Here is a 14670-nt window from a genome sequence, read left to right as displayed (position 1 = left end):
AGAAGAAGAAGAAGAAGAAGAAGAAGAAAAAGAAAACGGACTGGAGGAGCTGAAGGGGTTTCAACCCCATAAGATTAATTACAACATCAACCATTCAGACCCTCCAGGGCTCCCAAAGACTAAACCAGCAACCAAAGAGAAGCTTGACACCCGTGTGTTGCTTTTCTAGGTATCACACTATTTATTTACTGACTAACTCATTTATGAGATTTTGCTTTCTTTGTTTGTTTTGAATACGGGCACTGTAGGATAGGCTGGAAGCCTCCAACAGGGCTTCTAGCTGACCCTCTTGACACACTAAACCTGTCTAGCTCCACATGGCTCCTGGCACTTAGAGAACTTTAATTAGTCCAGTAACTGCTCACAGTTAGTGAATGATTCGAAATTGACAACAATGTCTGTGGAGCGTGTTAAATTACAACAGTCAACACAAATCTAAGTAATCTTCCATCCAATAAAAACTATAATGTATGTAAAGTAAAAAGTGAGGGCTAGCCTTCATTTTAAAATTCTTGGATTGATCAGGAATTCAAGGCCCATACCTAAACATAGTAAAAACAATATAGAGCAAACCAGTGGCCAATATCAAACTAAATGGAGAAAACCTTGAAGAATTAGCACTAAAGTCCACTGCCTTCCTCTATTCAAAGGATAAACAGGCTCAGAAAGGAATTAGGGAAATGACACCCTTCAAAACAGTAACAAATGATATAAAATACCTCGCTGTGACTCTAATCAAACAAGTGAATGATCTCTTTGACAAGAACTTTAAATTTCTAAAGAAAGAACTTGAACAAGATCTCATAAGATGGAAAGATTTCCCATGCTCACATATTGGCAGGATTAAAATTGTAAAAATGGAAATCTGACCAAAAGCAATCTAAGATTCAATGTAATTCCCATGAAAGTTCCAACTCTATTCCTCATTTAGGTAGAAAGAGGAATGTGCAAATTCATTTGGAATAATAAAAAATCCAGGGTAGTGAGAACTGTCCTCAAAAATGAAAGAACTTCTGGGAGACTCACCATCCCAGGCGTCAGGCTGTATTACATATCAATAGTGATAAAAACTGCATGGTTTAGTACACAGACAGGCAGGTTGATCAAGGGAGTAGAATTGGAGACAGAGAAATGAACCCACACAACTTTGGTCACTTGATGTTTGACAAAGACACTGAAGTCATTCAGTGGAAAAAAGACAGCATTTCCAGCAAATGCTGTTGAATCAACTGGCAGTCAGCATGTAGAATGCAAATCAAACTTTTCTTGTCACCCTGTACACAGCTAAAGTCCACGTGAATTGAGGATCTCCACATAGAAGCAGATACACTCAAAATAATAAAAGGAAAATTGGGGAAGAGCCTGGACCACATGGGCACTGGGGAAATTTTCCTGAATAGAACACCAATAGCTTAGGCTCCAATTTCAAGTATCGAAAAATGAGACCTCAAAAAATTGCAAAGATTATGCAAGGAAAAGGACACTGTCATTAGGACAAAATGGAAACTAACAGATTAGAAAAAGATCTTTACGACTCCTACATCTGATAGAAGGCTAATATGCAACGTATACAAAGAAATCTATGTTTAGACTCCAGAGAATCAAATAGCTCTATTACAAAATGAGGAGGTGCAAACTTAAATAAAGAATTCTAAACTGAGGAATATCAAATGTCCCAGAAACTCCTAAGGAACTATTGAATATCCTTAATCATCAGGGAAATGTAAATCAAGAAAATGAAGAGATTCCACCTCACACCAGTAGAATGACTAAGAACAAAATCTCAGGTGACAACAGATGTTGGTGAGGATGTGGAGAAAGAGGAACACTCCTCCTTGTAGGTGGGAGAGCAAGCTGGTACAACTCTAGAAATTACTTAGCATGTTCCTCAGAAAATTGGGCATAGTACTACCTGAGGACCCAGCTATACCCCATCCTGGGCATACATCTAAAAGGGGCTCCAACATATAACAAAGACACATGCTCAAATTATGATCATAGCACCCTTTTTGTAATTGCCTGGAGCTGGAAAGAACCCAGATGTCCCTCCATGTACAAAGTACACATTGACACACTCATGTCTTCAGGTCATATGTAGCAGAGGATGACCTTTTTGGGAACCAATGAGAGGAGAAGCCCTTGGTCTTGCCAAGGCTCCACCTCCCAGTGTAAGGGAATGCTAAGACAGGGAGGTGGGAAGGGGTGAGTGGATGGGTGGGAAAACACCCTAATAGAAGAGGGGGAGGGGCAATGTGATAGGCGGTTCATGGATGGGAAACTAGGAAAGGGGATAACATTTGAAATGGGAACAAAAAATATCAAATAAAAATCCCCCCACCCCCAGAATAGGGAGGCTAAGTTTAGAATAGACGTAGAAGGAACACCCATTCAGAGCCTGCCCCACATGTGGCCCATACATATACAGCCACCAAACTAGATAAGATGGATGAAGCAAAGAAGTGCAGGCTGACAGGAACCAGATGTAGATCTCTCCTGAGAAACACAGCCAGAATACAGCAAATACATAAGTGGATGCCAGCAGCGAACCACTGAACTGAGAACGGGACCCCCGTTGAAGGAATCAGAGAAAGGATTGAAAGAGCTTGAAGGGACTTGAGACCCCATATGAACAACAATGCCAAGCAACCAGAGCTTCCAGGGACTAAGCCACTACCTAAAGACTATACATGGACTGACCCTGGACTCCAACTGCATAGGTAGCAATGAATAGCCTAGTAAGGTCATCAGTGGAAGGGGAAGCCATTGGTCCTGCCAAGGCTGGACCCTTAAATAATGGGATTCTTGGGGTGAGGTAATGGGGGGAGAATGGGGAGGGGAACACCCATATAGAAGAGGAGGAGGAGGGGTTCGGGGGATGTTGGCCTGGAAACCGGGAAAGGGAATAACAATTGAAATGTAAATAAGATACATCCAATTTAATATTGACCGGGAAAATAAAAGAAAAGGAAAAAATCGCCCCCCCCGCAGAAAAATAATGAAGCGCTTTTGCGGTTGGTAAACCTCACTTGGTAAAACATTTGCCCTGAAAACCTGACTGTAGATGTGGGGATAAGGGGAGCCCCAAGGCTTACTTGCCTGCAAGTGTGAATAGCAATGTGCTCCAAGATAGTAAATCAATCACACGAGGGTGTGGCTGGGTGAGGTTTCTCTCCAGAACAGAGGGACCAGGGGTGGAACCCACAGGGAGGCCTGATGGCCTGAGTTCAGTCCTCAGAAGCCAGAACAGAACCGTCAGTTGGCTCTGTCCTCTGACCACTACACACTTAGCTCCACATGTGTGGGGCACTGGAAAGTGAGAGAAAGACAATGGCAATCTCTAACCTTCACATGTATATCAGTGCAAAATCAACAGAACAGAAGGTCCTCACTCACCTTCTGTGAAGGGGACATGGTCACAGTTCCTGTTCAAAATGTCTTTTATCCATTAGCAAACAGGTAATGTTGATCTAATATTCATTATTGATATTGCCCTAAAGTTGACAATTTGTCTTATGATAAATTTTCGAGTGTTGTCTATTATAATTAATGCTCTATATATTAATAAAGTCTTCATAGAATCAGGGGTTATGGAGGGGGGATGGGGATAACATTTGAAATGTAAATACATAAAATATCTAAGAAAAAAGAAAAAAGAACAAAAAGAACAAAAACAGGAAAAACAAAAAGAAAATCTACATGGGGGCATGGCAGTGACCAGCTCTAGTTTTGGTTTGAATAACACTCAGTTCTGATTGCTAGGACACACAGGGCAGCTCACAACTGTTTATAGCTGCAGCCCCAGGGGAACCAGCACCAGGTTCTACCACATATGGTACACAGAAAATACACAGAGGTAAAACGATTGTGTGTGTGTGTGTGTGTGTGTGTGTGTGTGTGTGTGTGTGTGTGTGTTTGCCCGCGTGCATGTGTGTCTGTATCTGTGTGCCTTTTTGTATGTTTACACAACTTAAGTTATACATAAAAATAAAATGAGGTAGTTTCATTAAGGCCTAGGACCTGCTGTCACACAGGGTGGAGGTCTCATATGACTAAGAGCTTTCAGCAGGTATAGACTCAGGAGTCCCCAGGCTTGGGCTCTGTCTTCAAATCATGGGTCACCTGGTACCCATCATGAAAAGGATGCTTAGGGATCCTGAAGAAAGACAAGCAGCTAGGGAGAGCAGCAGAACAGGGAGGCCTGATGGCCTGAGTTCAGTCCTCAGAAGCCAGAACAGAACCGTCAGTTGGCTCTGTCCTCTGACCACTACACACTTAGCTCCACATGTGTGGGGCACTGGAAAGTGAGAGAAAGACAATGGCAATCTCTAACCTTCACATGTATATCAGTGCAAAATCAACAGAACAGAAGGTCCTCACTCACCTTCTGTGAAGGGGACATGGTCACAGTTCCTGTTCAAAATGTCTTTTATCCATTAGCAAACAGGTAATGTTGATCTAATATTCATTATTGATATTGCCCTAAAGTTGACAATTTGTCTTATGATAAATTTTCGAGTGTTGTCTATTATAATTAATGCTCTATATATTAATAAAGTCTTCATAGAATCAGGGGTTATGGAGGGGGGATGGGGATAACATTTGAAATGTAAATACATAAAATATCTAAGAAAAAAGAAAAAAGAACAAAAAGAACAAAAACAGGAAAAACAAAAAGAAAATCTACATGGGGGCATGGCAGTGACCAGCTCTAGTTTTGGTTTGAATAACACTCAGTTCTGATTGCTAGGACACACAGGGCAGCTCACAACTGTTTATAGCTGCAGCCCCAGGGGAACCAGCACCAGGTTCTACCACATATGGTACACAGAAAATACACAGAGGTAAAACGATTGTGTGTGTGTGTGTGTGTGTGTGTGTGTGTGTGTGTGTGTGTGTGTGTGTTTGCCCGCGTGCATGTGTGTCTGTATCTGTGTGCCTTTTTGTATGTTTACACAACTTAAGTTATACATAAAAATAAAATGAGGTAGTTTCATTAAGGCCTAGGACCTGCTGTCACACAGGGTGGAGGTCTCATATGACTAAGAGCTTTCAGCAGGTATAGACTCAGGAGTCCCCAGGCTTGGGCTCTGTCTTCAAATCATGGGTCACCTGGTACCCATCATGAAAAGGATGCTTAGGGATCCTGAAGAAAGACAAGCAGCTAGGGAGAGCAGCAGAACGCCTTGACTTGCTGTTTGGCAAATGGTGCTGCAGAGACTTGTGAGATTGCCTGGGCTCTGTTAATGTTTTTGGGGTTTTGCTTTGGTTTGGTGTTTTGAGCCAGGGTTTCTCTGTAGACCAGGCTGCCCACAAAGTGAGATTCTATCTCAGAAGTAGTAAGTTACCTTGCCAGAGACGGTGTCATCTGCTTCAGATGTCTTCTGTGAGCCCTTGTAGAAAGGTTGCTGACTGATTTATGTGATGCCACAGAGCTGTTTGTAATGAGGCAGGAAAACAGGGACGTATGTGAGGGCTGCCTTTGCTCCTTGTGTATCACAGGCCAAATCCTTCCTTCCTAAACTCCAGACTTGCGCGCTGCCCCTTTACCTCTTGAGCAGATGAAGTCCTTGTGGAGATGACCGCAGCTCCATCCTGCAGTTGTTGGTTCTGACAGACAGCCCCGAGAGACCACAAAGCCTTTAAGGATAGGGCGTGTTCTGGAAGTCCGCTGATGTGGGGTTCACCCACACTGGACAGCCTAGACGGAGCAAGTCTCACATCCGCCATCTTGGTGAAGGCCCACAACAGCTCCAGGAAGCGGAAGTACATGGATCGGGGGAGGAGTCCTCCAGCACTGGTTAGAATGGACAGTCTCAAAACGGCCAGGGAGGTAAACGCCCCAAGCATGTCCAGGATCGAGGCCACTTCTCTTTTCATCACGGAGAGGTCTCTGTGACCTCTGTCTCAGTACTTTTCTCCCTGACATGATTTATTAATACATGTATGTTATTTTGGGGTTATTTATTTTTCCACTACTGTCAATGCCAGTCACCTTAAAAGGCAATCATTCACCTATTCCAAAAACACTGTGGGTTTATTCTACATTTCTCTCAGCGAACAAAAGCAAAAAGTGCCAAGTATAACAGTTTAATATTTGTCACCAAGTTAAAAAAACAAATGAAAAAAATACATATATAAATACATATATATACACATATATATTTTTATATATATATGCATGCATGCGCCAAGGGAATACATACGGAGCCAAAAACTAACAGAGGACACAAGGCTCCACCTAGACATCTTGTGTCACACAATTTCACCTCCAGTAACAGGAATGGGTAACAAACTGCTGAGTCATTAACCATAGGGTCCTATAGGAAGCCTCAACTGTCACAGGCTTGTGTCAAGACTATTGGTTGGTCTACACAATCTGATGTTCAGGACTGATTTCTGATGGTAACACTTCTGTCATCACAGTGGGAGAGGTTGAGCCGGGGTCTAGCTAGACTCTTCACCCTACTAACCAGAGTTCATAATACTGGAAGGTACCCTGTCTGCTACTGGAGGGCAAAGGTAATCCTCAATATCTGTCACCTACAAACCGTGCAACCTACAATGACAACTATGTGGAAGCCCAAAAGCATCTTCAAATCTAATTCCAGGTGATCTAGACCCCTCTTATATCTTCACAGGCCCAGACATGCATGTAGTGCACCGACAGACACATAGGCAAAACTTTCACACATAGGAAATAAGCATAATGTTTCAATAATAATAGGTTCACAGGTATGTAGTAAACTTATGTGCTAAGTTCATTACTTACAAGCGTACAATGTAGTAGTGGTTTCTTAGTACTTTATTAAAGTCATGCTCCCATTACCCTATTGTTTTAAAAACATTCTCATCTTTGACAGGAAACCCTGGGCCATTACAAGTTACTCTTTTTTACTCCACAGCCTACCCCCTATCAACTTTTTAGGCACCAGTTCCAACTATCCCTCTTTGATGATAGAAGTATGACCTTCAAATATAGAACCTTAAAACCAGGTTGTGTACAGCTCCAATGCCATTGCAATAGCCCATAATATGAATGGTTTTCTGAGGGGCCCTTTGATTAATGAGGAAACAAGCTGGTACCCAATCTAACTTCTGCTTTACGTTTCTCATTCTGTTAGTGTTTGTTGTTGCTGTTGTTGCTGCTGCTGCTGCTGCTGCTGCAGTTGTTGTGTTTAATTGATTGATTTCTTTTTGTTGTCTTGTTTTTGAGGTTTTGTTTGATTGATTGATTGATTGATTGATTGTGTGAGTGCGTGTATGTCCGTGTGTGTGTGTGTGTGTGTGTGTGTGTGTGTGTGTGTGTGTGTGTGTAGCATCCCTGGCTGTCCGATACCTAACTCTGTAGACCAGGCTGGCTTTAAACTCATGGAGAACTACATGTCTCAGCCTCTTGAGTGCTGGGATTAAAGGCATATGTCACCACCAACCAGTTCATTCTAGGTATTTAATAGAAATTAATGATCTAATATAAAAATAAAGCTTTTTGGTCATTAAAAATGCTATTTTCACTGAGTTTACGGATTGTAATGTGTTTTCATGTTTTAGGATTATTATGAATACCTCTTGTCATTGCTAGATACTAGTCCATTGTATTGATACGCCACACTTTGTTTACCTATTCATCATGCTATACTTCTTGGGGTTCCTCCCTTTTGTCATTTGTAAGTTCTGTGCACATTCAGCTGCTTGAGGCTGAACCATTTTATATTTATAGTTCCAACAGTAATATAGAAGGTTGCTATTTCTCAGTTCCTTTACAGTCTCACATGTGCCATACAAGTGCTCCACCACTGACCTACACACTCAGCATATGAATATATATATATCATTTTATTATACTATATGTTATATATAAATGAGAAACTTATAAGAGTATTTGTGAAATGTATGTGTCAACTACACTCCAGTGCTCTGTGAACTGAGCTATCGAAGTCTCTTCAAAACAACTACAGAAAATACTTGCAAAGTAGGTTTTATACCAGGAAAGCAGGGATGGTTCAGTTACAAACACTCAACAAGTCATCTGCCATATAAACAAACTGAAAGAAAAAATCAGCAATTGATGACAGAGTGGAGACTGAGGGATACTAGCCAAACTTGATACCCATCTGTGGGCAAGCACCAATCCTTGACATTTCATAATACTCTATAACAGAGTATTTTATAACAATTATAACAATTACAGACAAGTGTTTAGCATGGCTGTCCTCTGAGAGGCTCCACTGAACAGCTTACTCAGACAGATGCAGACATCCACAGCTAAACACTGGGTAGAACTTAAGGACTCATATACAAGATTCAGAAGAAGGATTGCAGCCCTCAAGGGGAATGAAACTCCATAGGCCGTCCAGCAGAGTTAACTAAACTTGACACTTTGGGCTCTCAGCATCTGAACCACCAGCAAAAGAACATACAGGGGTTGGAGACAGGCCTCCCAGTACATGTGTGGCAGATATGCAGCTCGATATTCATGTGTGGCCTGAGCAACTGGAGCAGGGGCTGGACCAAAAGTTGTTGCTTTTCTGGTTGGTATGTTCTTCTAGCTAGGTATCTAGCTGGAAATCTCTGGAGAAAGGTCTTGAAATCCATTGCCCATGCTGACCTTTTACTGTTGAGATTTTAGACATCTTTATATATTTTGGACAAAAAATTGCTATAAGCCTATACCTTTACATAAACTTCTGGAAATATTTCAAACAGCAGGAAAAACACACTGACTTCTTCTGGACACAAATGAATTAAAAAAATCAGGAACTTGAGTGTCAGGCCCTGGTGTCTTATACAATTATTTATTGTACTAAAAATTATTTACTTCCCTTAAAATGTTGTGCTTGTCTTCACAGTTCGAGAGCTGCCTTCCATGTGTGAAGCAAACTCGCACTGCCTCTAAAGTACTTGCACATCCTTACGTGTTCCTTAATATTGTCTAAGATTTGATGTACTTAGAAAGTGACAGAAATATTAGAAATGCTTCTGCTTTTTAAATGAAAAGAATGTCAATGGGAAGAAATTTGTAGAAAAGCAACCATTGAGATGACACAGCACCTAAGATCATTTTCCATTCAAGCCTGATGACCTGCAATCTTGGTAGGAGGATCAAACCAATTCTAAGACATTGCACTCTCACCTCTACATATGGACTTTGTCACTTACAAACACACACACACACACACACACACACACACACACACACACAGAGAGAGAGAGAGAGAGAGAGAGAGAGAGAGAGAGAGAGAGTGGGGAGGGGCAGAGATTACTGCCTTGTTCACATGATTTGCTCAACCTGTTTTCTTTTTTTTTTTTTTTTTTTTTCCGGAGCTGGGGACCGAACCCAGGGCCTTGCGCTTCCTAGGCAAGCGCTCTACCACTGAGCTAAATCCCCAGCCCCTCAACCTGTTTTCTTATACAACTGAGGCCCATCCACCCAGAAGTACCAACATCTAGTATCACCACCTACAATTACAGGGGACATTCTACCTTAACCACAGAAAATGACCCACAGACTTCCTTCAAGACAATGTGATGGAGAAGATTCCTCTACTCTGATTCAGTCTTCCCAGATTATATGTAGATTTATGGAAAGTTCATTAAAATCAAACAGCACAACATCCTCCAAGGCTCAGTTACTGTTGTGGAAGAGGGAGTCAGAAAAGATATAAGGACAAAATGTGGGGAGACGTGCTGTGAAACTAGGTCTTCTGGATGTGACAAAGTAATGACAGTCATGAATATAATAAGGGTGTTTTCCTCAAAACGCCCTACACGAGAATGGAGCATCACCATCATCTCAGGTATTTGGAATGGCTCATAAAGTCATCATTAATGGCCACTTGTGGAGGGAGCAGAATAAACGTTTTACAAAAATAAAGAAAGAAAAAAAGGAAAGAAAGGAGGAAGGAAAGGAAAGAAAGAAAATTCAGAGAAGCCACATTTCAACTGTCTTCTCTTTGCCAACTAATAACACATGACTTGATAATATGAGAAGTAAGAGTAGGGTTAAAGATTGTTTTCCCTTGAAAATACACTAAAAAAGCTACTGATGCAATAAAAATTTTAAAATGCAAGACTTTCACTTTGAACATTTTAATGGGAAACTCTTACAATTAAGAGGCAAGCAGTTTAATTCAAAACTCATATGCTAAGTCCCTTGGACAAACAATACAGTCTGTGACACCAAGGTGTTCTATTTAGCAACTTTATGATATATCCTCACAAATCAGAGGGACAGGCAATGTACACTCCCTTCACATATTAAGTGCATGTAGTATATATCGTGAAGAGATTTAACTGAAAGACAGAGTTAGAGGTCAGTGTTTGGTCAAACTATAGGCTCTATGGTGGAGGGTTACAGTGAAGACAGCACAAACCAGAAACCTAGAAGCACTACATACAAACAGCTAAAGGCAAGAAGGCACATGTGTGATGGGAAGCTACAAAGGAGTGGACTGAGAGTCTCTGAGAGATTAAAATGAATACTGAACAGTGGCCTGATTGATAAGGTTGGCTTAGTGCAGGCTGTGAACACTGACAACTAACCTAAAGGAAGGGCTAAGTCCTGAGGAAGCAGTGCATGAGCCTAAGTGGCATCTGATTTTGTGCAAAGGGGGACAGAGCTGCCATCTCAACAATGCAACACATTGACCTCTGTTGAAACCCTGGGCAGATAGCTACAGGGTTACACATCTGGGTCCATTGATCTCCTTGGACTGTTTTTCTCACAATGCTCTGCTGCCTTTCCTTTACAACTTTATAACATGTGAAGACCTGACTCCATAACTTACCATTTCTCCAATTGTCATCTGCTGTTCATGATGTCACTTATTTCTGAAAAAATTTAATTCAATTGGATATATATATTCATTCTTGTTACTGGCCTGCTACCTGCCTAATCACGAAAAAGAAGAAGAAATGAGTCATTTTCAGGACACTGCAGTCACAGAGACATGGATTCTCCTTGATCAAGGTTCCAATCTCCTGGATTGCATCATCTGGTAAGTGCGTGAGAAGTATTTGTTCTTTTCACACATAAAATCCTGTTCACCAAAATCAGTGAGTGCACAGTGCACCCTTCAGGTGCAGACCTGACCTATTAGACTGAGAATAAATTTTAACAAACATCCATGCTCAGTGGAATCCAAACATCACATCTGTCTTCCCAAGTGGAGGATATTTATACTCATTAAATTGCAGATATTACTAAAATACCTAAATACTGAAGGGAAACCCAGGGTGGCTGGTGCCATTGTGCCGTCCTTAGGTGATGCTCCCACAGGTCCTCTGAATGCACGAAAGGGAAAGTACTGACCTCTACCTTCATCCACTCAGCAATTCCTTGTTTGAATCCTATTGACTTCTTAGTATTACTTCTCAGATTCCATGTTGTTTTTTCTTCTCTTTTACTAGGGACTTGGTATTATGTCTGTAAGTCACTCACTACAGTAATCTATCACCCCAATCTCTTAGAATCTCTACGTTTATTTGCTATAGAGATAATGAAGTCTTGAGGGAGAGACGTAAAGGAGTCATCCCATTTAAAATGGAGTTACCACCTTCTCTGTACACTTTCCAGGTTGGGGTCTCTGTGTTAGTGTCTATAGCCTACAAGAAGATGATGCTTTTCTAATGAGGGTTCCAAACACAGATCTATAGCTATGACAGTCATTTCATTGATACGGATAAGAGTACTGAGTTTTCCTCTTGGCTCAGGACATATCTACTCTTAGGGTTTTGGCTGCTTTAGCAGTTTCAGGCCTGGCTTCCATCACATAGAGTGTGTCTGAAATAGAATCAGGAAATAGAATTATTTCCATAATATGTGTTCCACTACTGTACCAGAACATCTTACGAGCCAGTAACTGGTTTACTTTGCAGTATTTGTAGCTTTGGGATAACCATGTTTGCATTTCTGTTCTGAAATCATGCAGACTACTTTACGTATCATGAATGCTACTTGGTAGGTGTGAAGCTTAATAGATAAGGTTTATCTTGGTTTGTATTGTAAATATACTTATTTTTATAAGAATCTACTAAGATTTTTATGAATGGCAGAGGCATCATATTCAGTCAAATGATGATGATCATTGATTTATGCCATGTTTTAAATTTCAGGAGGTATGATTTATGAATGGTTGCTTTTATTCTCTGTGCTATAGGACTAATGTTCAGGAAGTACCATTCTGTACAGTAAAGTCAAACATATTTCCTACTTTCTCCTCTGCCACATTTGTTGTGTGAAGTATTATGCAGATCCGTATGTATGTGATGTATGTGGCATTGACTTCTGTGCTTGGTGTAGATATGGACTAAGTTTCTGTCTTCTGCATGCAGTTATCTCTATGGATCAGTGTAATTTGATAAAGTGCTGTCAATTCCCCATATACTGTGGATGTTTTCTTTATTTTTATTTTGATTTTTTAAATTTATTTATTTATTTATACTTTTCTCCAAACCCTTCTCCAAATTTTGGCTTCATATTTCCTACTATAAATATTTTTGTTCCCCCTTCTAAGAAATACTGACACATAGACATTTTGGTTGTCCTTCTTCTTGAGCTTTATGTGATCTGTGGATTGCACCTTGGCTCATCTGAGCTTTGGGGCTACTATTCACTTATCAGTGAGTGCACACCATCTGTGTTATTTTCTGGGGTCACCTCACTCAAGATGATATTTTCTAGTTCCATCCTTTTGCCTATGAATTTCATGAAGTCATTGTCTTTTTAATAGCTGAGTAGTACTGCGTTTGTGTAATTGTACCACATTCTCTGTATCCATTCTTTTGTTGATGGACTTCTGGGTTCTTTCCAGATTCTAGCTATTAAAAATAAGGCTTCTATGGACTTACTGGAGCATGTTTGTCTGTTATATGTTGGAGCATCTATTGATTCTATGCCCAGGAATGAGTATACCTGGGTCCTCAGGTAGTACTATGTCCAATTTTCTGAGGAAACTCCCAACTGATTTCCAGAGCAGTTGTACTGGCTTGCTATCCAAGTAACAGTGGAGGAGTGTTCCTCTTTCTCCACATCCTTGCCAGCATCTGTCATCACCTGAGTTTTTGTTCTTAGCCATGCTGAGGGGTGTGAGGAGGAATCTCAGCATTGTTTTGATTTCCATTCCCCTGATGACTAAGGTTGTTGAACATTTCTATAGGTACTTCACAGCCATTCAATATTCCTCAGCTTAGGACTTTAGTTGTGTGAACAGACACCATGGCCGAGGCAACTCTTAAAAGGACACCATTTCATTAGGGCTGGTTTACAGCTTCAGAGGTTCAGACCTGTTATCATCACAGCAGGATCACTGCAGCCACCAATCAGACATGGTGAAGGAGGATCTGAGAGCTGTAGATCTTCATCTGGATGGTCCTACAGAATACTGCCTTCTAGGCAGCTAGGATGAGTGTGTTAAACCCCTTACACACAGTCGCACACCTACTCCAACAGGGCCACACCTACTCCAACAGGACCATGCTTCTAATAGTGCCACCCCTGAGCCAAGGAAATATAAACCATCACATCCAACTCCACCATATTAATCCTTCTGACCTAGGAGCGTGGGGCCTTTCCATGTTACTGTATCTTCTTCTGTTAATTTACGTTAAGTTTAGAGTTTTTAACTGTACAAGTCATTCAATTCCTTGGTTATATTTAATCTATAATATCTGTGAGAATCTGTTAGTTTGCTTATTTGCAGAGTGTGCTGGGTATTTGGATTTAAGAAACTAACTTGGTTTGATGCATTCCTTTTCCTCTAATACAATGCTGAACAATTGAATAGCTGCAGGGGAATTTTGGTGGAGGCTTTAGAGTCTTTTGTGTATACCAACCACCCAGGCCTAAATAAAGTGACATTGGCTTCATTCTTTCAAGGGTGTACATCTATCTCATTCACTTGTGCTGTTATTCTAGCTAAGACTTCAATGATTTTATTGAACAGGGGAAGATCAAATATACTTTTCACATTTCTGATTTCTGATTTAGTGTGAATGCTTGGGCATATATATTTTAGAATGATACTTGCTGTGTACCATTCTTATCTTGTCTTTATTATATTGAACTGTATCCTGGGTCTGATGGTTTATATGTGTGAAGCCCAGGGAATAGCAATATTCCAAGTTGTGACCATGTTGGAATGTGTGTCACTGAGGTGTAGGCTTTAGGACCCTGATCCTAGCTGCATGGGAGTCAGTCTTAAACTAACAGCCTTCACATAAAGATGTAGTCTCTCAGCTCCTCCTGCACCATGTCTCCCTGGATGCCACCATACCCCTACCTTGATGATAATCAAGTGAACCTCTGAACACATAAACCAGCCCCAATTAAACGTTGTCCTTCATAAGATTTGTCTTGGTCATGGTGTCTATTCACAGCAGTAATACCCTAACTAGGACACTGGGTATCCCTATTCTCTCAAGGATGTCTTTCAATACTAACGTTGAATAATTTCAAAACCATTTTACCTCTCCTCAGTTGGTCATATAGACTCTGACTTTAATAATGCAATAAATAATATTTAATCCTCTAGATAGACAAGATCTTATCTGCATCTCTAGGATCATGAGAGCTTTATAATGGTGAATTATCATTTTGATGTAGATATGAATAATTTCTTAAAGGGTTATACTGACAATTTTACATCTACAAAGATCCAAAGAATTTTTAATTAG

The 14670-nt window shown here is 40.7% G+C and overlaps 2 protein-coding genes and 1 long non-coding RNA gene across 4 annotated transcripts in view; 1 reads left to right on the top strand and 2 right to left on the bottom strand.

The window, feature by feature from the left end:
* The window catches only part of LOC134482483 (uncharacterized), an 81829-nt gene extending 76075 nt beyond the window's left edge, over positions 1-5754 (bottom strand). For both annotated transcript variants that reach the window (XM_087589506.1, XM_087589508.1), the window contains exon 1: positions 5346-5754. In XM_087589506.1, the coding sequence (XP_087445632.1) occupies positions 5346-5365 (20 nt within the window). In that variant the 5' untranslated portion in view covers positions 5366-5754. The remainder of the gene's footprint in view (positions 1-5345) is intronic.
* Positions 1-14670, bottom strand: part of Poteml2 (POTE ankyrin domain family member M like 2) — a 464489-nt gene that overhangs the window by 105944 nt on the left and 343875 nt on the right.
* Positions 1-14670, top strand: part of LOC148000436 (uncharacterized) — an 88364-nt gene that overhangs the window by 30517 nt on the left and 43177 nt on the right. The window lies entirely within an intron of this gene.

The sequence above is a fragment of the Rattus norvegicus genome, chromosome 16, assembly GCF_021556685.1.
Source record: "Rattus norvegicus strain SHRSP/BbbUtx chromosome 16, alternate assembly SHRSP_T2T, whole genome shotgun sequence".
Taxonomy (NCBI): Eukaryota; Metazoa; Chordata; class Mammalia; order Rodentia; family Muridae; genus Rattus; species Rattus norvegicus.
Note: the sequence above shows the minus strand (reverse complement) of the source record. Positions and strands in the feature narration are given on the sequence as shown.